The 26,278-nt window shown below is 37.5% G+C and overlaps 4 protein-coding genes across 9 annotated transcripts; 3 read left to right on the top strand and 1 right to left on the bottom strand.

Moving 5' to 3' along the window:
• The first annotated feature begins 38 nt into the window (after window positions 1-38).
• bbc (choline/ethanolaminephosphotransferase 1 bbc) lies at window positions 39-8,862 on the top strand. 6 transcript variants are annotated; one of them, XM_015169210.3, is made up of 8 exons: window positions 39-345; window positions 410-675; window positions 2,392-2,632; window positions 2,693-2,851; window positions 4,937-5,068; window positions 5,705-5,836; window positions 6,855-7,013; window positions 7,742-8,862. In XM_015169210.3, exons 2-8 carry the CDS (start codon window positions 455-457, stop codon window positions 8,063-8,065), a joined length of 1,368 nt encoding a protein of 455 aa, XP_015024696.1. In that variant the 5' UTR covers window positions 39-345; window positions 410-454; the 3' UTR covers window positions 8,066-8,862. The 6 variants fall into 6 exon arrangements, with proteins under 6 accessions (XP_015024696.1, XP_015024698.1, XP_070066513.1 ...); XM_015169212.3 differs by having other exon boundaries at window positions 39-152; XM_070210412.1 differs by having other exon boundaries at window positions 39-675.
• A 338-nt stretch (window positions 8,863-9,200) lies between these two features.
• Window positions 9,201-10,079, bottom strand: cid (centromere identifier). The gene has a single exon (XM_002058834.4). It carries the CDS (start codon window positions 9,962-9,964, stop codon window positions 9,278-9,280), a length of 687 nt encoding a protein of 228 aa, XP_002058870.1. The 5' UTR covers window positions 9,965-10,079; the 3' UTR covers window positions 9,201-9,277.
• Window positions 10,080-10,320: 241 nt separating this feature from the next.
• On the top strand, window positions 10,321-11,894 carry cbc (crowded by cid). Its single transcript, XM_002058833.4, has 4 exons — window positions 10,321-10,484; window positions 10,541-11,093; window positions 11,152-11,659; window positions 11,721-11,894. The coding sequence occupies exons 1-4, from the start codon at window positions 10,386-10,388 to the stop codon at window positions 11,836-11,838; spliced, it is 1,278 nt and encodes a 425-aa protein (XP_002058869.1). The 5' UTR covers window positions 10,321-10,385; the 3' UTR covers window positions 11,839-11,894.
• Window positions 11,895-12,328: 434 nt separating this feature from the next.
• arr (low-density lipoprotein receptor-related protein 6) lies at window positions 12,329-26,272 on the top strand. Its single transcript, XM_002058832.4, has 7 exons — window positions 12,329-12,681; window positions 12,866-13,143; window positions 19,666-22,655; window positions 22,722-22,879; window positions 22,943-23,212; window positions 23,392-24,016; window positions 24,702-26,272. Exons 2-7 carry the CDS (start codon window positions 12,972-12,974, stop codon window positions 25,500-25,502), a joined length of 5,016 nt encoding a protein of 1,671 aa, XP_002058868.1. The 5' UTR covers window positions 12,329-12,681; window positions 12,866-12,971; the 3' UTR covers window positions 25,503-26,272.
• Window positions 26,273-26,278: the final 6 nt, after the last annotated feature.

Here is a 26,278-nt window from a genome sequence, read left to right on the forward strand (position 1 = left end):
TTTCTGGAAAATATAGTATATTTTCTGTATAGATGTACGGTCACATTGCATTCGCAGCGACGACGGAAAGCATGTCAGGCGAGTTCTTACGCGCACGACAGTTAAAATAATTTACTATATATATATAAATATATATAGAGCAAAAAGAACAAGTACGAACAAAAATCTTTTAGATTAAAAAAGCTGAGTTATTCCGGTGTATTGTGTAAAAGAAGACCATTGCCAAGCCTTTGAGATTGAGTGTTATATGTGACTTATCAAGAAAAATTTTGACACACGGCACACACACACATACACACAATCGCTTCATAGACGTAGCGAGTGAAAATTGCAAGTAACAAGCAGGTGTGTGTGTGAGTGTGTGTGTGTGCAAATGCTCTTTCGATAATTTACGCGCCTTGTCACACAGTCAAACAAAATTGTTGGTTTCACCTTTGCCACCTGCTTATACAAAATGCCGATACTTGCCTATAAGGAACAGCGCATTCTCAGCCCCCAGCAACTGCGCAAGCTAAGCGAACACAAATACTCGTGCTTCAGCGCAAGCCTGCTGGATCCTTTGCTACAGCCCTGGTGGAATTGGTTGGTCTCCCAAACGCCACTTTGGCTGGCACCTAATCTGATAACAATCGTCGGTCTAATACTCAACATTGTGACCACGCTGATATTAATTTGGTAAGTGCTTATTATTTTTATTCAGCTTTCTATCAATTATGTACAAGTGCATAAGTGTGTTTGTATAAGTATGTTTGTGTGTACAAATCTTACAATGAACTAAGTAAAATAACCTTTTCATTTCTTTCATATTTCCACATATGTTTCGTTGCTTTCGTTATCGTTAATATTTCTACAAACATGTGGAAAGGCGGAATTTCATACATTCAATAGTTTTACCGATAAAATGTATTATAGAGTAGTGCTTCAATAATCCTACTTAGTATTTCTCACGGCTTTAGGTGAAGATTTAAGACCGGATTATTTTAATCCATTTTTTGTCTTTCATGAGATGTCTGTGGATACACTCCAAATGACAATTTTTCTTGTTCTGCACATAATCGATCACTAAGCATTCGAATTGGTAGTGTGGCATTTACTACAATCATCTGAAATATACAGATGAGTCGTTTCCCCTAATGCTTGGCTTTTCCCTTATCATGCCGTTACTTGCATGGTTAGTTCCATTCGAAATTTCGACTGTGATAAGATAGCAACGGATCGTCGAGGTCGCAGCTCATTTACTTTTAAAATATCTTGTTTTTTACTGCGTTGAATTCAATAAATCAGGTGGTTCATTACAAACTAAATAAATAGTGGAGAACTTATCATCGACTAGTTGTTGTTGATTGCTATCCGTCTGCTTGCTTTAGATATTGCCTGACTTTTTGGCTTCGCATGTGCACAAAAGTTCAATTGAATTAACCCCCGAGTAAATTATTTTCAAGTACAATATTTTCATTATTCTTGCTTATGCAATTGATGAGTGCTTTGATTGAATTAAATAAAAATTTGCATTTTTAATTGATTCCCGTTTTGCAAATAAACTACCACGAAACCTAGATTTTCTCTTCTCTTTAATGATCCCACCTTCATATTTGCGGCCCTTATATTTTTATAAAGTATATTGCCAAAATTAAATTTTGAACTTCATTTTTTTTTATTTTTAAGAATCTATACAATTTGTTTGTGACTAAGAATTTCATTCAGTGCATTATAAGATTTTTTCTGCAAAATTCTGGAACTTATTCGATGTCTTTACTTTACAATCGAACAAAATGAGACTTAAAAATTGCATTGAAAATCACATAAACAGCTTTAAAATGTCAATTTAAATATAACTTACAATTTTTGAGAACTAAGCAATGTTGGCATACCATTTGACTATTCAAAAAACTTCTAGTTTGGCATTGGCTATCAGCTTATTTATTTTGCCGCCTAAACACATAACACAATTTTTAAGAAGTTGGTGCCCTAATTAGAAAATTAGCTGACACAATCTGTCGATCAGCCCTCGTGTTGTTTGGTTAGCAACACCTTCAACCCTATTTCAGACGCAACTGCTTTTAAATGATCTGCGACCAATTGCATTTTACTTGTAAATAGCCCATAAAAGCTATCTGATTGCTTCAGTTTCTTTTAAGAGGTTCTTATGATATTAGCTTGACTATGTCAAACGTGCTATTCTTTTCTTGTTTAGATGTTAAAAATTAGGTTTGTTTTAAAATAGGTTATCTATGACAGTGCACTTCAGATTTCCTAGGAATCGCGCTTAATATGCGCTTGAAAAATAGCTAAGAAAAAACAAGTTAAGCTTACTTCAATAAATCGTATTGAAATCATTTTTGAGGGTTATACCTCTGTACATATGTCCTTCAAATATATTTTTTCTTACAGCTATAGTCCAAATGGGGTCGAGCCACCGCCACGTTGGACTTGCTTTCTCTGTGCTCTGGGTCTGTTCGTCTATCAAAGTCTAGACTCGATTGATGGCAAGCAGGCGCGACGTACCAACACGTCATCGCCGCTTGGCGAACTTTTCGATCATGGCTGTGATTCCATATCAACTATATTTGTGGCGCTATCGGCGTGCATATCCTGTCAACTTGGTCACTATCCAAACTGGCTATTCTTTCAGGTAAGTCGATTAACTTGAATTATTTAATGGTTTTTTTAATTCGATATGTTTAATTTTCAGTGCTTTTGCGCCATTGCGTTGTTTTATTGCGCACACTGGCAGACATATGTGTCTGGAACGATGCGCTTCGGCCGCATCGATGTAACTGAGGCTCAATTCTCCATTATTGCTATACATTTGGTCTCAGCCGTGCTGGGGCCCGAGATTTGGCTGACGAAGGTAAGCCATCTGGGTGGATTGCCATGTTGCTCATATCTTCCATCTTTGTATAAATAATCCCCTAATAATATTGATTTCGTTTTAAATTGAGATTTTCAGAAGTTATATTTTAAATTTAAATCGCCTATTTTAGACTATAGAAACGCCTTTTAAATTATTGCAAGTGTAATTTTTCAATTATGATTATTTCGTCATTTACTTATGTTTTAATAAGATAAATGCAAATAGCATCAATAGCTTGGCTTAAGTTCACAATGCATTAAGTTTACTAAATGCTTATTATATAAGTACCTAATATATTTGAGACGTTAAGATAGAATGCTTATTTGTTGTTTTGCGTTGTAAGCTCTTTGGTTCGATTTATTAAGTTATTTATCATTGGGTTGCAAACAAAAAAAAAAGGTAGTACATATTCCAAAGACAAATTCAATACACAAAATTTAACGAAAATAAATGAGACTGCAATACATGCATTAATATTAACTTTGTATTAGCTAAAGTTTAAAGAAAAGCTCTTTTTCACAAAAATAGCTTAAAGATAATAATTCCAAACCATATTGTAATTGTCTCAATACCTTTTACTTTTATGTTGCATTCAAATGTGTGCCACTGCCACAAAACAAAACAACACAAAATGCCCTAATCTACTAAAATCCAACAAATATTTAACACATACACACAATCGTATCCAATATACAAACACAGATTGGCATTGGCAATATTGAGCTTTGGTATGGTCCTGCTATAACGACCATTGTGTGTGGTGTAATCTCCTTAACCTATGTATTTTCCGTCGTTGTGGCCGGTGGTGTTGGCAAAAATGGCTCCACAGTTGCTGTAAGTCTGATGCACACAAATACACACAAATAAAAAAAAAAAAAGAAGGAAATATGTGCAAAAATGTGCATATAAAACCAAATCTGATAAATGACAGCTAACAAATATTTTGGGGTTTTCTTTTACTCAATGTACAAATATTATGAGCTACTGATTTTGAGCATTTTATATTTTATTTGTTTTGTACTAAAAGTGAGAGAGCCGTTTTACTTGACAAGTCTTCGAGCTCTGAAGATCGGCAGATGTTTTAATTAAATTATGTTTCCTTAAGCAAAATTGTTGCAAAATAAATCGGTGATTTTGATTACATATGTATGTATATAGTAATGCTATAAAATTTTATTACCACTTATTTGGTAAACGATATCAGGAAGCTCCAATTATTTTTAAATAATTCACGTGTAAAACCCCTGAAATGTTGTATGTTGTCTGATGTTTATTTCAACCACAAACAGAAACAGGAAGACACATAAAACAAAAATTATTTTGGCTCTCAATTCGAAAAATCTAAATTGAATATTGATATTGCAATGCGGCTATTTCGTGGGAACGTGGTGTGGGTCCTTCTTTTTCCTTATTACCCCAATTGCTTGCCTTAACTTTCTACATTTATACTTATTATACACATATACATATTTAAAAATTGTACTTTTGTTAATGTTTCCTAGTTTTAAAGCCGCTGTTCTGCTTCTCCGCCTCGTGCTTTAACACATAACAAAACTTTAATATTGCTGACTCTTGGCATGCTCTAATAATACTGTTGAATGCCTAAATTCAATAGAATGCGATATGCAAAATTGATCTTTCTTTGTCACTTGTATGACCAACAATTGTATTGTATATTTGTAGAAGTCCTGAATCATAATTTTAAAACTATATGTATGTATCTATATACTGTTGGCTAAGGGATTTAGCTTTACTTAATTTAATGTATCTCAAAGAATACGTAGCATTAAGTTAGGTTGGCTGGCACTTTATATTGTGATGCTTGCGGTATTATTTTGTTGTAAACTATAGCTGAAAAACTATCGAGGTGCTGTCATTCGAATATAATTTAAAGATATAAAGACTCGAGTTATGAACTCGACAATCAAGCCTCCATTGTTTTAAGCTTACCCTATTACTTCTTATGCCGCAAAAGATCTTCGAGTAAGGTTAACGATTTTTTAAATTTCCATGCAAATTGTTTTGTTTTGTTTACTGTTATTGTTTTTGTTTTGTTCTGTGATCTCTTCTCATATACAATAGATGCCAATCGTGGGAGTTTCATGGAATTATACAATATTAGTATTTATCACTTTCGGTTATACGTTGAATATAATCAATTTTCAAAAAATGTTTATTGAAGGCGGCAGTGGCAAAAACGGCTCATCAGTTGCTGTAAGCATTGCTATCCATATACGAAACGCGACAAACGTTTTTAATCAAAATTGAATTCTCTAATCGTACTAAACATTAAAATTAAAAGCATCTGTTAGATTAACTCATTAGTTTATTTCCCACACATTGACACACGGACACTTGGCTTAAAATCCATTTGCAAATGTTAATATTGTTTACTAATTTTATTTTGTTCTATTGCATAAAGTAAGACAAATTTATTGGGATTATTGCTGTAAGATGTTTGTAATTATATTACTCTGGCAGCATGAGCTTTTGAATAATTTAACTTGTTTTATTCTTCCGATGGAATATGTGTTTATTGTTTATAAAAAGTATTTAAAAATAACATTTTTTTCATATTGGCCACACTGAAATTATATTGAAATATTTTCTAGTTATGCTTTCTTTCTATTATTCTAAGGTTTATTGGTAGCTTTAATTTTAATCAGCAATACTAGACTGCTTTTAAAACTTATATTATTTGTGGCTTTTTTCCATTAATATTTATTTCATTAGTTTCTATCGAAATCTATATCAAATTAAATGTTTTAATATTCCTATTAATGCATTTTTTTCTTCTTTAAAATTTTTGAATATGTTGACAACAATTAAAAAATTTTTAAATTTTATCAGATGCCTTATCTTGAGTGTGAAACACGCTGCTTGCCGTTTTATATGGCCAGTGGAGTTGACTTCAGTTTAGCATTACGTTACTCAAAATCCATTTTAAACGAGGGCTGTGGGAAGAATGGATCATCTGTTGCAGTAAGATTTTGTATTTTTGTATGGCACAACCACACGAAGGCATTCTAATTAGCTTGGTCGCTAGACAAGTAGCTAAAATAACGATTGTATTTGTCATTATTTCTCGATTTATATAAATGGTCAAGTAATTTATACTCTTGTACAGGGTTTAATAAGACGCAAAATGTTTTATGCATTGTTGGTGGTGGAATTGTCAGACACTTATTAAGCCCCACTTATTAAATCGGTTAGGAATTGTCTGTCTGTCAATAACTATGTATGGTTATCTGCGTTGACGTTGATTTGTTATAATTGGTGTAGGTTGGTTAAATGACAAAAAATATCGTAACCAAACATTTACATGAGAATTCCAAAAAAAAAATATATTTTGCATTTTGGGGCTTGCGGTTTGACTGGTTAGTTAGGTACTACGTTAATTTTCAAAATCTTTTTTTTTTTATATTACAGAGCGCTGTAATCATTTATTTGCCAGAGATTAACTATTTGCGCATACGACTACAAGGGTATAAAAACTTCGGCAACCCGAAGCTAAATGTTGCTTTTTTTTAAGTTTCTTGTTGTATTGTTTTTTATACCTAATGATGTACGTTTAATATGCTTATGTGATTTTTACTGTTTGCCATTTGGGGTTTCAAGACTTAAATATTGCTTTCTTTATTTTTTGGCATTTAACTTTATATGAATACTATTTCTTTATTGTTGGCTTGGCTTCTACAGCAAAAGACCCGCTCACATTTACTAACAAACATTCACACCCACAAATTAGCGCTAGACATTGTTATTAAAAAAATTACCATTAAATAACGTAAATTCAACAAACAAACAAAAAGCCCAAAATAAATGTTGCTTTTGGTCAACCTACTACTGTGAATTTGCAAAATGTGCCCCCTGGAACGCTAGCCCATGCACATAGCCGTAGCTCGTACAAAGCGGTCACAATTTGCAATCTCACAATCGTTAAGAATTCATCAAATTTGTATAAAACAATATATTTTTTATATTTATCATCTATACAAAGGGAACCAGTGTACTATCGCCTAGTATACCACTGACACTTGTAGTGCTGCCCGCGCTGATGATAGCGCAAAAGTCGCCGGAAAATATTTTTACGGAGCACGCTTCAGTTTTTATTCTGGCTTTTGGCATGGTGGCGGCCAAAATTACCAACAAGCTGGTGGTAAATTAATCTTAATCTAAGAAGAATAACTTTTTATATTTTATTTTATGTTATGATATGTGTAATTCATAGATGAAGACATTTCAACTCCGTAGTGTATATATATTCATAAGAAGCCATTATAGTAGCCATTTATGTCTGTCTGTGAATACTATATATTGTTTGTCAATTTTGAAGTTATTCCTTATCGTTTTGCAACTGCAGTTGCAGGCATTTCATATGTCGGAATCGGTCGAATCGAACCACTTATCATAAGCTGCCATAGGAATGAGGAGTTGTTTTGGTTTTCGAAAAATTTCGACCAAGCTCGGGACTTCAAGCTTTGTTTCTTGTTGTGTTTGTTTCTCATATATGAGCAGCGTTTTTTAAAATCTTTATCGAGATATATTGAGCAAACATGCAATTGCGAGCTTAACAATTCTGGCAGATCTGCAAATGCGTAATCTTTATGTTCCGTGCCGAACGCATAGATATTTATTGTGTAATGATAAAAGGCTATACATACATTCTAGATGAACAGGCTAGCCGTTTCAATTTTCTGTGCGTCTCTTTAAAATCTTGGAGACTGTAAGAGATACTACTTTATAAATATATATGCTATTTCGTTTAATTAACTTTTGTTCAATACCTAATTAGCGAATTAGCATCAAAATATAAGGTTGATTACATATGCTTTTAACCAAACCCATTTAAATTAAACCTATTAATGTGTTCCTTTTGCGATATAGATAGCGCACATGACCAAAGCGGAGATGGAGTATCTGGACTGGTCGCTGCTGGGTCCTGCTTTATTGTTCCTGAATCAGTACTTTAACTGTATTGTCCCAGAGATTTGGCTGCTTTGGTTTACGCTAGCCTGGGGCACACAGGATCTTCTGCGCTATTGTGCGCAGGTTTGTCTAGAAATTTGCCAACATCTGCGCATCGATCTATTCAGAATACCGCATGGCCCTAAGGTGTTAAACACCTCTTCGGTGGGGAGCCAGAGCAACGTTGGAGCTGATAAAAATGGTGGCACATCACATAGAAAGTCAAAAAGCAAAGCGCACTAAATTAATGTTCGCTCCGGTTTCATTCAAATTCACATATTTTTCAAATATTTACGGTATTAGCGCAAGCTAAACAAATTTTAAACTCAACCCAACTAAATTTACCGTCGAAATGTTAAAATATAACAAATAATAGCATAATTAATTTATAAATGTTGTAACAAAAAAAAGCTGGAGGCAGACCTATATCAATTATATGCATATATTACAAGTATAAATATATTTTATATAATTCTGTAAATTGTAATATATACAGTTTTTATGCTGTGCTAGATGTTTCATAGTGCAAAAAGAAATAAAAATATAAATCAAATGCCAAAAATCACATTTTTGGCGTACTCAAAGCTCAATTTAAGGCTAACTCCAAGTCAATGAAAATTCATTGTTAGGATTTCCTTTATTTAATGATCTGGATTTTATTGAGCGTGCGCCTGATTCTGAATAATCTATTTATGTTATTTGCGTACTATAAAATGTTATATAGAAATATTAGCGCTTAATTTCTTACTCACTGAGTAATTAGGTATAATTACATTGTATGTATGTGTATGTATGTAAGGATGTCAACTCTGAAGTATGTAACTTATGTAAAGAATGTAAATTGCCTATACACATTCTAAATGGTAACTCATTTCAAAAAGCAAAATTGTTTATTATTTAGCGATTGGTTTTGACCTAAAGTGTACACCTAAATTTGCACCAATTTAAAATAATAGAGTTGACTATTATCTTATGTTTGAACAGATAAACAATGCGTAAAATGCCAAAATATAACGACTAAAAATGGGTTTTTATCGATATATGTATATTCAAATGGAATTAGAGAAATACTGTTTGAACTGTTTTTTAAAACTGGATTTTATTAAATTTATTAAATCTGAGAACCGGAGCTGCAAAACCCCAATAAAATTGGTCGGTGACATCCTGCCGTGAGATTTGAAGTTGGCTAAATTTCTAGCCTGCTCGTGAGTTTTGTTTTTTACTTTTGAGCAAACCATCTCTAAAACGTATATTTCGGTTCAGCGGTAAAGAGCCTTATGTTCGATTCATATTAAAACTGAAGTGGGAATCCAAATCGGGTAAAAACCTGTTTAGAGCCTGAGCAACACGTCGAATTAAAACCTCAACTCAATAGTAGTGATTTTTATAGATCCGTATGTTTTATTTACTTCTTATCTATGATTATAATTTGTGCACATATGTTTAATTACAACGTCAAAGATTACCATAGGTTTTGCAGAAATATGCCACCAACGCCATGTCGCGCACCTCTAGCGTGACACGGCTGCGATACTGAGTAAGTAAATAGGCATCCTGGAAGCGCTGGGTTAAGTACATTTCTGTCGCGGTCTGTATAGCCTCCAGGGCGCTCATAGTTATCATAAAGGGCGTTAAAGTATGTTTCATCATAATTTCGCGCACCAAACGCGAGAAAGGTAAACGCGGTATCATGAAGCCTGCATTCTTTTGTAAACATTCAATTTCTCGGTTCAATTTTTTTATACGTTGCTCCGGTTTATTTTGTTTGCGTCTCGAAGCAGGTCTTGACGTTAGTGGCCCCTGATGTTTCTTATTCATACTCGCTGCGGGTGTTTGCAGCGGCACTTTTCGGGGTGTTTGTCGTACTGCCAGTGGCTGATTCTCTGAATCACTGTTGTCTTCGGATGGTTCTATATCACGACGGCGGTCTTTTGGATTGTTTTTGCGTAGCGTAGAGCACCGACGTGGAGATGTGTTCAATTCAGCCAAACGGCTGGTGGTAAACTCCAAGCCGTAGTCGGTTTCGTCTTCACGATCCGGTGTTTGAAATGCTGTTTTCTCATATGAATCCTCAACATTATCTAAATGCGATTCTGATTTCTTCTTTTTTTCAGTTGAATTTTTTACAGTGCGTGGACGCATTATGAAGTCACATTAAAAGGTTAATACACTTAATAATTAAAGCCTTTGGTTCGCTGTAATATACACAAAAATCTAATTCCCGCCTTTTAGCGCATAGTTGAGCTAGACGCTAACATATGAAAATAATTCATTTTACAACACTACAGTGAAATCAAAAATCGGTATATATACACTTATTAATAAACGTCTATATACAAATTTAATAGTATATTAAGAATGGCTTTTTATTTTTAATTATATAGCATGTACATAAATGCACAAGACTGGCGCAACTATTTGTAAATTTACATTTAAATTAAAGTCTGTTTTCCAGAAGAGCAGTATTTTAGTATTTTGATGAGACGGTCTCATTGAAATATCTGCTTAATTTGTATGCGTGCCTCCACTGTTTACTTTTTGATACTTTGACTTAAAAGCAGATATGTCCGAAGATAATTCTCATAGCAGGGAATATGTCTTGGAAGCAGACTCCGAGCTACGTTTCGAAATCGAGCAAAAAGATGCCAAGGTTCTTGTTACGGTATGTTATAATATTTTTGTACTCGGCGTGGTAAACATTTCTAAATCGTATTTCAGCTCGTCACAGGTTTTGCAGAGCTTTTTGGCACCGAATTGGTGAAAAAAAAGAAATATGAGTTCGGTGTTGGCGCTAAAGTGGCTATATTTACCTACCAAGGCTGCGTGCTGCACGTGTCAGGCAAAATGGATGTGTGCTATATCTCAAAAGAGACACCAATGGTACAATATATAAACTGCCATGCAGCATTGGAGCAGTTTCGTATGGAAGCCGAAGAACGGGACAAGCGCGGCCCTGTTGTACTGATCGTAGGGCCCATGGACGTTGGAAAGAGCACACTGTGCCGCATTCTATTAAACTATGCAGTACGCGTAGGCAGGCGTCCACTTTACGCAGATCTTGATGTGGGCCAAGGTGCCATTTCCATTTCCGGCAATGTAGCCACTATCCTTATTGAACGACCAGCTAGCGTTGAGGAAGGATTTACAAAGACAGCTCCACTAGTTTATCATTTTGGTCACAAGTCCCCAGGTGCTAATAACGTGCTTTACAATGCTGTCGTCTCGAAAATGGCTGAAGTAACACTGCAGAGTCTGGATGCCAATAAACGAAGTATGTCTAACCGCATTTACTCAAGAAACTTGAAATATATGACCATTTTCTTGTGTAGCCAAAAGCTCTGGGATCATCGTCAACACATGTGGATGGGTGAAGGGCTCTGGCTATGCACATTTGTTGCATGCAGCACGAGCTTATCGCGCTCGCGCCGTATTCGTATTGGATCAGGAGCGTTTGTATAATGATTTACTGCGCGATGTGCCTTCCAACGTGCATGTTGTCCTCTTGCCAAAAAGTGGCGGGGTAGTGGAACGCAGTAAAGAATTGCGCCACGAATCCCGCGAGCAGCGTGTCAAGGAATATTTTTATGGTAATACACGTACACCTTTCTATCCCTTTTCGTTCGAGGTAAAATTTCAGGACCTACGGCTATACAAAATTGGCGCACCACCATTACCCGATTCATGTATGCCTATTGGTATGAAAGCGGAAGACAACAAAAAGAAAGTTGTACCGGTTACACCCACTCCATCGCTGCTACATCACATTCTTACGCTCAGTTTTGCGGAGTCCACGGACGATGATGTTATTGGCACTAATGTTGCAGGCTTCTGTTGTGTGTAAGTGTAACCAAGTGATTTTCGCAAGAATATATATAATGAATCAATATTTATTATAAAGCACCGAGGTGGACATGGATCGACAATCTGTAATGCTGTTATCGCCGCAGCCACGGCCGTTGCCTCCAAATGCATTGCTTTTGTGGTCAGAGATACAGTTTATGGACAATCATGCCTAACATTGACCTTGACAAGATTAGTAGTATTATGTTTGTAAATAAAACTATGAAAATTATGCGTTAATTTTTTTTATTTAATATCAATAGTGGTAATTTGTATGTTAAATCTTGTGTGGCGTAAAATTACACAACTTGCTGCACTGGAGAAAAGTATAACATTTTAGGAAAATTTAGCAGTACCATTGTGAGTTTAACAGCATAATAAAATAATTCAGCATTTTACTCTTAACAGTGCTTATTTATTTAAAAACCTAGTGAACGGCATTAAAAGGTTTTTCTTTCAGTTTAATTATTTTAAGAGTTTTCGATAAAGACTATCAATTATATTTAAGTTCAACAAACCGCCAATTGCGCAGAAAATTCAAACAACACGGTAGACATCTGCTAGTAGTCATCTGCTCGACATATTACAGTCCAAGCAATGTTAAAGTTCATTCTGTTGTTAAGGTTGCTGAATTGCTGAATAGTCATTTGGTTGCTTACATGTAGTATCGAGTAGTATCGAGCGTGAAATAGAAGCATCACAAGGTGTAACAAATTAAAGTTTTACAAATAGCAAAAAAATGGCTACCCTCTTGCGGTAACTTTAGTTCACAACAGTGCATAAGTTTTATATAATTGAATTTAACTGCCCTCGCAGTGCTTGTGTAAAACATGTCTATCGCCTTTCATGTCGTGTGTGTCGCTCCAAGAGTAAAAAACAAGTTCAAACCAAGTGTAATTATTACCCATATCTAATGTATGGACGGACGCAACAATATTATGGTCTGAATTAAACACGCGTAGTGCGCATTTTACACTGAATAACAGGCATCGTTTGGTGCATTTCATTCTGTGTTTGAGGTAATGTAGCTCGGCAACGACTGCGATATTTACCGGCTTGTTGCGCCAATGCTTTAATGTCTCAGTTAGTCCCAGACCAAAAATCACACCCTTAACATTAAGGCGATACGTACAAATGTAACAACGGAAACGAGACAACAACAAACATAACAATTACAGTTTTTTTGTGATTCCTCCTTTACAGTAAAAAGCAAAATATTTGTGCTTAGCGAACTAATCGATCTCTGTATTGCTGCACTTTTATATTTTGTTTCCAATGTATTTCGAGCTCTTGGCCCAGTGCGTGTAAAATGACTCGTAGGCCAAACAAAAGTGAACATAGTAATATTAAGTTTAAACAACGTTTCCAAATAAAAACAACAAAATGCGTAAATAATTGTAGCAGAAACTATCATCGCTTTAGTTATGTGATCATTTTTTTCATTTGCTGTTGCATCTCAAACAGCTTGCAATATAAAAATGGTAAGTTCTCAAAATGTTTAAACAATTTAACACATACAAACGTATGTTTAAGTAGTTTCATTGCATGTGAAATTAGATAATCGACAATTAATGATTGATTTGAGTTCAAGTTAGCAAGGCAATAAAAGATGAAGTAGAACCTAGACAGAATATGTGCGTTTATATAGTTTTATAAATCCCAGTACAATCATCGGCACTATTTCAGGCCACAAAATATGTCTGGTCGATATTATTATCGGATTAACATAAACTGGCATCCAGGCGATATGAATGCTTGTTCATATTATATCAGCAATTGTTTTCTGTTATTTTCTTAAATGTATATTTAACATATGTATATTTACAATATGTATAATTTGTAATTTTCTAGGCGGGCTTCTATGTTGAGGTCCTCTTTTTAAAGTCTTTGGTGTTCAACAACCAACATATTAGACGCAACAATCGGGAGAAAAGAAAAAGAGCAAGCATTTTAAAGGTTTTGCTTCACCCACGTCTTCACTGCTAACAAGTTATTTACATATACACAAACTCATGTATTCTCGGCCACGAATGCTCCGTTCAGATGTTCATACCCGTACTGAGTTTGGCCCTTTATGCTGCTCGTTGTGCTTGCCGTTGTCTTTAGAGCAACTTCCTTAAATGCCTGAGAGCCGCCCTGCTGCGTCGACAACGGCGTTTACGTATCAACAAACTCATCTTTAAGAGACAAACCTTTTCAGACCAGTCTGCGTCTCTGATGATTTGATTTCATACATATATCATACTAGCGTGTATTACCAGGCCTTGCACATGGTAGCTTTTATGCTAAATATTGTAGATATTCATTATTCATTCAGTTTCCACAATTGCGAGTGGAATTTCCAATCTCGCCGAAAGACGTACTGATTTACTTTCTATGTTGTGACGAATCAGACGAATATTACAACATTGCACAGAGGGTTGATTTTTGCGAATAGTGTGAAGCACGTCGCAAAGATTTTTAAAAATGATTTTTAAGACCATCGAAATGTAAACAAAAAACGTTCATACAACATTCATTCAATCAGGATTTCCGACTTCAGGATTTCCGACTTAAATCTTCACGAATAAGCCAAATATAGCATATCGAGCCTAGTTTGAATATTCTGTCGTTTATGGTCCATTAGTAGTTTATTTCACTGTGTTTTTTTTGTTTAAGAATCGAATAGGTTTTTAATTAATGGCTAAGAATCTACATATATTTATTAACATTAAATATGATGTTCGCCCATGTTCTGATCAGTTCCGCCACATAATAATTTTCTGATAGTTTTTTTCAGCCTGTCCCAGTCGTTAGTAAGCTAAGCTCTCCCACAAAGAAAATAAAACAATGTGCGTTTGATTTTGTGAAATATTCTTTGCATAACCCTTCTGAATTGTATACCCATGTGAATTGATAATCAATACAAATTGTTGTGCAAATCGAAATGGTATATGACAAACATATGCTTAAACAAAGTCAGAATGCAAACTGCATAAAAACTCAGTTTATCCTGTGCACCATGACCTTCTTACTCTTTAAACTCGATAATTTTGGGTTTCTTCCCAATCTTTTGCTTTGATTTCTTCTTATTGAAAGGGTAGGACCCTGAGAGTTATGCTTGACTACCTCAAAACAGGTTCACGGTACTTCTGGTGTAAAAGTTATCTTGCTGCTCTCCTCTCAACTCTTTTTTATGAACGATTTCCCCTCTTAAAGATACGGACGATGTGTAATGTATTCTTTCATACACTGATCCCCCATACATCATTCTACAAGATGATTTGAGCGCTATACAACTTTGGTGTTCGGCCAATCAATTGCATCTACATTTTTTATAGTGTATGTTTATGATCTTCAATCGTGATCGACCTTATTTTGCCAGTCGACCATACTCCTTTGCAACGTATACAAAGAGTTAAGGACCTCATCGTTCTTAACCAAATTTTGATCTATTTCCCTTGTACGACAAATCCTTGAATACTGCTCACGTATCTGGTGTATCTTAGCTGTAGGCAAAATTAGCCGTGAAAAGGGGCATAGTTGGCCGGCCGAGCAATAAAATAGCTTCATTGGGTCGATAATGCTATTTAAAATATTTGCAATCTGATAAGGCTTTTAGCTTTTAATTTTTATTCCTATGTATTAAATAAGTAGGTTGACACCCGTTTTGTCGGCCATTAATAAATAAATAAAACATCAAAAATATTGCAATCTATTAGTTAGTTGGGATTGACGGACTAAATGATTGAATGAATCACTGTAAAATCGAGTCACGTCTCTTAACGAGGCCAAAAGGTGTCAGACCCCATACCAGAAACGCGCTTAATTGTGTAGGCTGATTTAGTTCATACCTGTGTATTAGTTTCATTTCGTTGCTGCATTAACGCATACTGGCTGTTAGTTGTTGAGCTACCTGAGCTACCTGGAACTCAACGGGCAACGACATGAACTTTACTTAAAGGTACATCGGAATCTGGGCGTTGGTAATGTGTATGAATGCAAAAGGCAAAGACAATAGTTACCAAACAAACCTTTTTATAGATGTTTAGACTATGTACATTTAATATTACAACATTTAATAATCAATTTGTACTTTTAATTGATGCAGGAGTTCGCCTTTTCTTAAATGATAACCTTACTTAATGTTGAAGCAAAATTAACCAGGCTAAAACTTCGTGTTGAGGGGCTTAAAAATAATAGCAGCAAATCATCAGCCGCAGCAGAAAACATTAACACAATATATTGCACGCGAACGGCAACCGTTGGGTTGGATAGGTGCCCCAACTGCAATTGCATCTGACCAACCCACATCGTTATCATAATATGAGTTGTGGTATCTGGGCCTGGCATGGTTTCGACCGGCTATGGTAGCATCATGTCGTGCTCGGGCTGTTGTTGTTGGTGAGTGTGTAGGCGGAGTACCAACGTCTTATTGTGAGCTCGGCTCAGCCATAAGCGCGCTCATGTGATTGTATTTGCCCGACTGACTACTGCGTCTACCGGGCTAAAATATAACAGTTTGCTTTTATGTCAGACATTTTCAGAATATGCATCGTCTTGAGCACTTTGGTCCATGCGCTTTTGATTATTTTGATTAGCATTTTGTACAAATTTAATTATACTATATCTTAAAATAAAACGAAACAAATTAAAATCTAAGCGCAGAGTATTTCGTAGTCGAACGTTCTTGTTAAGATTTCAGTGAAGTTCCCAATTATTTCCCTGAAGCATGAACGGCGAGAAACTGAGTTTTGACAAGTCTTTGTAAGCGTGCAAATTGCATGCTATGCGAGTTAATAGCGTTTGGGAAGAAACTAGGCGAGTAAAATAATATATATCAGGTGCCATAAGTGTTGATTCTGACGATATTAATAAAAATAAACTACATAACTTTGTTCCTCACGGGAACATGATTAGATATAACAGGTTATTTCATGTTCATTTATTTAAATTCAAATCGGTTTTTTACTAGATTTTTAACAACCAATAACTGTGCCATTACCTTTCAAAACAATTTGGAAATCAAATAAACGAAAGGTAAACAGCGTAGGAGAATTTTGACAAAATTAGAACTTAACCATTTAAAATTAAGCAGAGTGTACTTGTTAAATCTGGGGGTGCAAAATTCGTAAGCCCGTTCGAGCTGACTAACTACCTTGAGGCTCGGTTCTTAAATATGATTTTCAACATTCAATAATCCACGATAGCAATGAAATTTGTAGATAATTTAGAAAATGTAAGATATTTTCATACAGCAGCTGCGATCCAAATCTGAGACCAACCAAATATGATTAGACAAATCCAATGGGTTGAGTCAAAAATTGGCTTTCATACATTAGGGCTTAATAACTCACTGATGCTAGAAAAACTAAAACAAATAAACCATAATTTTGGGTATGCAATTGTCAGCTAGAGGAGTTTTTCTATCTTGTGTTTGTCTTCTACTACCTGTACACTGGATGCATTTTGTGTTTCAATTTGTTCAGCAACCGGAAAAGCATTAACATATTCAAGAATGTCTGCAAAAACGAAAAAAAAAACACCCACCATCCAGTTTGGCGGCAGTCAGCCCTCACTTCGCACCTTCCCTGCTCTTGCAAATGCCGGCTGGTTGCCTATTTAGCTAACCCAGCCCTCAACACATTTAAAATGCTGCAACTGCTGTTGCAACTGGCGCAACGCCAGAGACAACCACCTGTATAGGAGACCTGACTTGCGTTGCTCCCGTAATGCTGCCACTCAGCGTGAGTGGCGCGGAGTGGGCATGGGAATGGGCTTGGAGTTTATGAACAAGCTGGTAGCATTGCTCATTTAAAGTTCCGCAGCCTCGACTTGTTCCGTTCTAGAAAAGGGGTACTTGCACTCATTTAGCATTTATGTGTACATGGCTAGTGTATCTCCGGCTACTACCACTGCTGAGGTTGAAATTGTTAGCCACAGCCCAGACATTATTTCAAAATGCGGAAGACATATTCTTAATTGGTATTAAAATCATATTTGGTACTAGGCTATTCTTACCAAATATGTACATTCCATTATATATTGTAGAATAAAGTTTTAATCGGGTTACTTAAAGCAAATGTGTACCCACATATACGGAATTTCAACTTTCAGCTTTAATCTTGATTCAGTTGCACAGTAATATAATATTAAGAAGTATTTTCTTGCTTTAGATACCTTGAAAAATAAACGATGTTTTTCATACAAGTACTTTCTTTTAACCGGATCATTCCTATGCTGTTCTATGTTCCAGCTATATGATATATTGGCTTGAGGTTTATAAGATTTTGCATAAATGTACAGAGTGTAGCGAAGATTATAAATGTGGACCAAACAATTTTAAGTAAAACAAGAACTTCTATATACACAACTGTTTGTCCTGCCTTACTCTTTGGTGATCAAGAACTATCAATTTGAAATTTTCACTGTAGTGAAACCACAAGGAAAACTGAAACTTTGTTTGTTTACCATGCCTTTAACTCATTTTCAAAGAACTTCAGGGGTGTTTACACTATTCGAAAAATCCAATTTTCCTTGGTGGAAAGAATATTTGGGATACATTTTTGGTTTTGTCAGATTTTAAAGCCCTTCATCAGAACTAATGATAATTTCACTAAAAACAAATGTAAGCGATTTTAGAAATTCCACCAGCAACTGTGGTAAATTGGCGGAAAACGAAAAAAATTATATTGAATGTTTCACACTTCGCATAATCCTCTTGGATGATTAATGCAGTGGATCAAAAAGTTATATCTAGAATTTTAGGACCAAACATTTCTAAAGACCAAACTGGGGAATAGCCGCTAATTGTTTATAACAGGATTTGTTTTATACCCTGAACCCATTAAAAATGGGTAAAAAGGGTATTGTATTTGTGCAAAATGCAAATGAATGTAATAGGCAGAAGGACGCATCTCCAACCCCATAAAGTGTATATATTCCTGATCAGGATCAGAAGCCGAGTCGATCTAGCCATGTCCGCCTGTCTGTCGGTTTTTCCGTCCGTATGTATGAACGCAAGGATCTCATAACCTATAAGAGCTAGAGACTTGCAATTTTAGATGTAGGTCCTCCGAGTACTTGCGCAGATTGCGTTTGTTTCCGATAATCGATAACTTGCCCGTTTCGAATTAATCGATAGAAATAGATATCGACCTCCTGTGTTTGGGCAAATTGGGTAAATAATAAGAGCCAGCTGGAGTCACCCAACATGATATGTTGCTTCTAGAATAGAATATAATGAAATCAAGTATCTTTCATTTTATACCTATCCCCACCTCCCCGCAACCACCCTAGAGGAATACATCAAGTTAATAACCCAACTTTTATTGCCAACCAATTTAAGCCACAATTAAAATGCAATTGATTTTTGAGAATTCGCAAATATTCTATTGTACATATACATATATATATACTGTAGAAAATTTCGTAACTGCATTTCGTTATGCAACTGCGCAATTGAATGGGGCAGCAGCTTTAAGAATTTCTGTATACGTGTACACACACACATTCATGCTCGTCTGCCAAGGGAACTTTATTTTTTTTCAATTTATTTGGTGTTGGAATAAGAGGGTTCAGGGTATTCCCTAGTCGGGAACTCCCGACTAGAACTTCTTACTTGTTATTTTTGGAGTTTTTTTAAGGCGATTTTTTGAAACTTTTGAACGTTTTTCTTAAGTGTATTGCGCATTGATTAGACTGCTTAAGCAGCGCAAGCACCTACAACTGCTTAGGCACACCTACGTGCACTTCGACACCCACTATTCGTGCAACTCCCACACAGGAGTAGACCAGTTCAAACAGTGGCGCCTCGTTGGAACTTGCATTTACTGGCTTTGTTACAAATCAAAAACCTTGTATAAAAACACGTTTTTAGTACCGTCAGACGACAGATCGAATAGGCCATGCCATAAATTATATAGTTACCAAAGACCAGTTAGCCTCAATAATCGATGTTTTAAATGAACCAATCTTTGAAAATAAAACTAACTAAACCATATGTTAATTATGTTTTCTTTCAGTGCACGGACAACCTGTCTCTTCCTCGATGGTGTCCACGTCTACCATTGCGCAACAGTTTATTAACACACCAGCAACGTTGTTGTTCACTACACGGCACGACATTCAAGTGGCAAATATAACGAAGCCAACAGGTGGCCCACAGATCGATGTAATTGTGAAGGATTTGGCTGAGGCGATGGCTATCGACTTTTACTATGCCAAGAATCTGGTATGCTGGACAGACTGCGGGCGTGAAATTATAGAATGTGCTCAAACAAATTCTTCGCTGCCGCTGTCCAAGGCTCCCAAGCAAACTGTGATATCGACGGGTCTAGACAAGCCGGAAGGTCTGGCCATCGATTGGTATACGGACAAGATCTACTGGACGGATGGCGAAAAAAATCGCATTGAAGTAGCTACTATTGACGGCCGTTACCAGAAGGTACTTTTCTGGACGGAATTGGATCAGCCACGTGCTATAGCTGTAGTACCCGCAAAACGGCTACTTATATGGACGGATTGGGGCGAGTATCCGAAAATTGAGCGTGCTGGAATGGATGGAGATCCACTAACACGCATGACTCTTGTAAAAGAAAATGTGTTTTGGCCAAACGGGCTGGCTGTTGATTTACAAAGTGAGCTCATTTACTGGACGGACGGCAAGTATCGGTTCATTGACGTTATGAAGCTTGACGGGAGCAATCGTCGCACCATTGTCAACAACCTGAAATACCCATTTAGTTTAACCTACTTTGAAAACCGCCTATACTGGACAGACTGGTTACGGGGCTCTCTTAATGCGTTAGACCTGCAAACTAAGGAGTTAAAGGAGCTCATTGATACGCCGAAGGCACCGAATTCAGTACGTGCCTGGTCGGAGTCCCTACAACCATTTGAATATAATCCATGTTCTTACAATAATGGGAACTGTTCGCACCTGTGTCTACTTGCGACTAATTCGCAGGGCTACAGCTGCGCATGTCCAACGGGCGTAAAGCTGCTAACTTCTAATAAATGCGCAAATGGCTCGCAGGAAATGCTGTTCATAGTGCAACGCACGCAAATTAGCAAAATTTCTCTTGATTCGCCGGATTACACGATTTTCCCACTGCCGCTAGGCAAAGTCAAGTATGCCATTGCTATTGATTATGATCCCGTAGATGAGCATATTTACTGGTCTGATGTAGAGGCTTATACAATAAAGCGTTCTCATGTAGATGGTAGCAATATTACTGACTTTGTCACCTCCGAGGTGCGACATCCGGATGGCCTGGCCTTAGATTGGCTGGCACGTAATCTCTACTGGACGGATACAGTGACCGATCGCATTGAGGTATGTCGCTTGGATGGCTCTGCGCGTAAAGTGCTTATCTACGAGCATCTAGAAGAGCCCCGTGCCATTGCAGTGGCTCCCTCGCTTGGCTGGATGTTTTGGAGTGATTGGAATGAGCGCAAGCCTAAGGTGGAGCGTGCTTCTCTCGATGGCTCCGAACGCGTTGTGCTTGTTTCCGAGAATCTAGGTTGGCCCAATGGAATTGCCCTGGACATTGAGCACAAAACGATTTACTGGTGCGATGGGAAAACCGACAAAATTGAGGTAGCCAACATGGACGGATCGGATAGACGAGTAGTAATCAGTGAAAATCTTAAGCACCTGTTTGGATTGAGCATCTTGGATGATTATCTTTACTGGACAGATTGGCAACGCCGCTCTATTGATCGGGCCCATAAAATCACAGGCAACAATCGTATTGTTGTCGTTGATCAATATCCCGATCTAATGGGCTTAAAGGTAACTCGACTGCGTGAAGTAAGGGGCCAAAATGCGTGTGCTGAACGTAACGGTGGTTGCTCTCATCTATGTCTGAATCGCCCACGGGATTACGTATGCCGTTGTGCTATCGATTACGAACTATCGAATGACAAACGTACATGTGTGTTGCCAGACGCTTTTTTATTGTTCTCTCGCCAGGAGCACATTGGTCGGATATCCATAGACTACAATGAGGGCAATCACAATGATGAGCGTATTCCCTTCAAGGATGTGCGTGATGCACATGCTTTAGACGTGTCTGTCGCTGAGCGGCGCATCTACTGGACGGATCAGAAGAGCAAATGCATATATCGAGCATTTCTTAACGGCTCTTATGTGCAGCGCATTGTAGATTCAGGTCTAGTTGGACCTGATGGCATTGCGGTTGATTGGCTTGGGCACAACATCTACTGGTCGGACGCTGAGGCACGGCGCATTGAGGTGGCTCGTCTCGATGGAAGCAGTCGACGGGTGCTACTTTGGAAAGGTGTGGAAGAGCCCCGTTCTCTTGTACTAGAACCTCGACGCGGCTACATGTACTGGACCGAATCACCATCCGATTCTATTCGTCGCGCAACTATGGATGGTAACGAGCTGCAAACAATTATAGCGGGTGCTAATCATGCCGCTGGCTTGACCTTTGACCAGGGGACTAGACGTCTCTACTGGGCAACGCAATCGCGACCGGCGAAGATAGAGTGCGCCGATTGGGATGGAAAACGTCGGCAGATCTTAGTGAACAGCGACATTGATGAACCTTATGCTGTTTCCCTATATCAAGACTATTTTTATTGGAGTGACTGGAATACCGGGGATATTGAGCGCGTGCACAAAGTAACTGGACAAAATCGTAGTCTTGTGCACACTGGAATGACATATATAACATCGTTGTTAGTGTTTAACGAGCAGCGACAAACTGGAGTTAATCCATGCATGGTTAACAACGGCGGCTGTTCGCATTTGTGTCTTGCTCAGCCTAGTAGACGTGGGATGATCTGCGCTTGCCCCACTCACTATCAGCTTGCCAAGGATGGCGTGTCTTGCATTCCCCCTCGGAACTACATCATATTTAGCCAGCGCAATAGCTTTGGCCGGTTGCTTCCCAATACAACGGATTGTCCCAATGTGCCATTGCCAGTGTCAGGCAAGAATATACGTGCTGTTGATTATGATCCCATCACGCATCACATATACTGGGTAAGCAGAGTAGCCGAGTAAATCGATAAAAACACTCAAGGCTTTTAATATATTTGAACTTATCAGATCGAAGGACGCAGTCATAGCATCAAAAGATCTCTAGCAAACGGGACCAAGACAGCTGTGCTGGTCAACACTGGCCAACCATTTGACATTGCCATTGACATTATTGGTCGTTTACTCTTCTGGACGTGCTCTTACTCCAATAGTATTAACGTTACTAGGTAGTTAACATCCAAAAAAAAAAATGTACTTAGACATCTTAAAATCTTACCTTTAACATTTAGTTTCCAAGGGGAATCAATTGGTGTAATTGACACCGGCGATTCAGAAAAGCCGCGCAACATTGTCGTCCATGCTATGAAGCGTTTGATCTTCTGGTCGGATGTGGGCAGTCATCAAGCTATTATAAGGGCTCGTGTCGATGGCAATGAGCGCATGGAACTAGCTTATAAACTAGAGGGTGTTACGACACTTGCTTTAGATCAGCAGTCGGATATGCTTTATTATGCACACGGAAAGAGAATTGATGCAATGGATATCAACGGCAAGAACATGTAAGTAAAATTTAAAAAATTAAAGATTATAACGAAACTGTCACCATGGGGCTGTACCGAGCAGATAAAGTGAACTTGTCTCGTTATTGCCATCACATAGGTATATCTATATATATGTTTGTAACATAAGTGCAGGATACTTAATATAAAACTAATTTACTCGTTTTTGTTATTGCTAGAAAAACGCTGGTGTCGATGCACATCTCACAGGTTATCAATATTGCGGCGCTAGGTGGTTTTGTCTATTGGTTGGATGACAAGACTGGTGTAGAGCGCATCACAGTCACGGGGGAACGCCGGTCGGCGGAACTTCAACGACTGGCGCAGATAACGGACATTCGTGCCGTATGGACGCCGGATGCAAAACTGCTCCGCAATCACACCTGCTTGCATAGTCAGACCAAGTGCTCACACATTTGCATAGCAGCTGGCGATGAAGTGGGGCACTCACGCGATATTTGCTCTTGCCCTAAATATCTGATGCTGCTTGAGGACAAGGAAAACTGCGGCGCTTTGCCCGCTTGTGGTCCGGATCACTTTACCTGTGCGGCGCCCGTGGCTGGAAATAGTGATATGAACAAGGATTGCATTCCAGCGTCTTGGCGCTGTGACGGCCAGAAGGACTGTCCTGATAAATCCGATGAGGTTGGTTGTCCCACTTGCCGTGCGGATCAGTTCAGTTGCCAATCTGGAGAATGCATTGACAAGTCCCTTGTTTGCGACGGCACTACAAACTGTGCTAATGGCCATGATGAAGCCGACTGCTGCAAAAGACCGGGTGAATTTCAGTGTCCCATCAATAAGGTATGTTGTGTATATGCTCAGGGAAAAAACCATAGAGACTTTGCTCTTCTTATTAATATATATTGATATGGGGTCGAGGATAGCTCCTTTAATGCATCACAAACTTCGTGTAATAATATCTCCTAACGTTACAATAAGAGTGCGGGGAGACCCTGAACCTTCTATTATCAACCCCAAATGCAGTCGACGCTAGGCGCTCGATATCTATAAAATGAAATTATCAGTATATACTTATCTAGAAGCTACATGTAAAATTTGATCACTAGCCATTAGAACCGAAGAGATTTGCATGATTACAGGTTTTCGTTATCGGTTTGTATTGATTGCTTGTAAACGGGGCAATTTATCGATTATCAGAAACATCTACTCGTACTGCGTGGGCAATAGGATAATCTACATTCAATATTTCAAGCCTCTAGCCCTTGTAGATTCTCAGATTCTTGCGTTCATACATACGAATAGAAGGACATTGCTAGATCGACCTGGATATTGATGCTGATCAAGAATATATAAATATACTTAATGGGATCGGAGATGTCTCCTCCCTGTTATATACATTTGCACAAAAACATTATTCCCTTTTTATCCATTTTCAATGGATTTAGGTTATAAAAATGCATATTCCGTTTATTTAATTTATAAATTTAAATCGTTGTATACTTAAATCGTTTTGATCTTCCCATAGCTTTGCATCTCTGCTGCACTGCTTTGTGATGGCTGGGAGAACTGCGCTGATGGAGCGGATGAGTCGGTGGACATTTGTTTACAGCGCCGTATGGCACCAGCTTCAGATAAGCGCATTTTCATGATACTAATTGGCGCCACGATGATAATCATATTCTCCATTGTTTATCTGCTGCAATTTTGTCGAACGCGCATAGGCAAGAGCCGCACGGAACCTAAAGATGACCAGGCCTCAGACCCCCTGTCGCCGTCGACGCTGACTAAATCACAACGAGTCTCGAAAATTGCCTCTGTAGCAGATGCGGTTCGCATGTCGACGCTCAATTCGCGAAACAGTATGAACTCTTACGATCGTAATCACATAACTGGTGCCTCCAGTTCAACGACCAATGGCAGCAGTATGGTAGCCTATCCAATTAATCCACCGCCTTCACCCGCAACGCGCTCGCGTCGTCCTTACAGGCACTACAAGATCATCAACCAACCGCCACCTCCTACTCCATGCTCTACAGATATTTGCGACGAATCAGACTCGAATTATACTAGCAAATCAAATAGCAACAACAGTAATGGTGGCGCCACTAAATTAACATCTAGCTCGGCTGCCGCCTGTCTACAATTTGGCTATGACATTGAACCGTATCCGCCGCCACCAACACCACGCTCGCATTATCACAGCGATGTGCGTATTGTGCCGGAGTCATCGTGTCCTCCGTCGCCGTCCTCACGCAGCTCTACGTACTTTTCACCGTTACCACCTCCACCATCGCCAGTGCAGTCACCAAGTCGCGGATTTACGTAACATTATTTGAATATAAACGAACAAGGCAGTGTATCCTAGTTGCATTGTATGTATTCCTACCAATTTTCTGACTGCATTGTATATATTTATTTTTATTTAATGTGAAAAGAGCCTTATAATTAATAATTTTAACGTTAGTTCGCTTATGGGCTTGATCCCAAACGACCGACGTGTGTAAATAGCATAGCTATAATCTTCCTTATTTGTATTTCGATCTCGTTAAGTCTTATTTGCCGAACGACATTTAATATTATGTAATATAAAGTTTGTAAACAATAGACTGCAATCTTTTAAGTAAACTAAACAAATTAATGAAATAGATTAAATGAAAATAAAAAATAAAATACAATAACCTATTTTTTTACACGATGCAAACACACATTACTTATTCCGCGTGCCAAAATTTCTAAAATACACAAATATACCTACATATAATATAATTAAGATACGCATTATTTTGGTTTGTTGTAATTATTTTTAATTGTAAATAGCAAATTTTAATAGCAATATTAAAGAAATATTCATTTTATTTGATTTTCTTCTTCATTGTTATAAACACCAAAAAGTGCCTCAGTAATATGTGTGTTTTATTGTTTGATTTTTTACACAATTTTTAAACCATGATAAAACTAAAAAATATATATGTAATTTTCGCAATATATAACATGTTTATAGTTAATTTTTACTGAGTATAATTGTAATTACAAAACAACTTAGGCCTAAAAAATGTTATATTTAAAATACAAAATGTGCAGTATTTATAACTTTAACTTGTA

The sequence above is a fragment of the Drosophila virilis genome, chromosome 5, assembly GCF_030788295.1.
Source record: "Drosophila virilis strain 15010-1051.87 chromosome 5, Dvir_AGI_RSII-ME, whole genome shotgun sequence".
NCBI lineage: Eukaryota > Metazoa > Arthropoda > Insecta > Diptera > Drosophilidae > Drosophila > Drosophila virilis.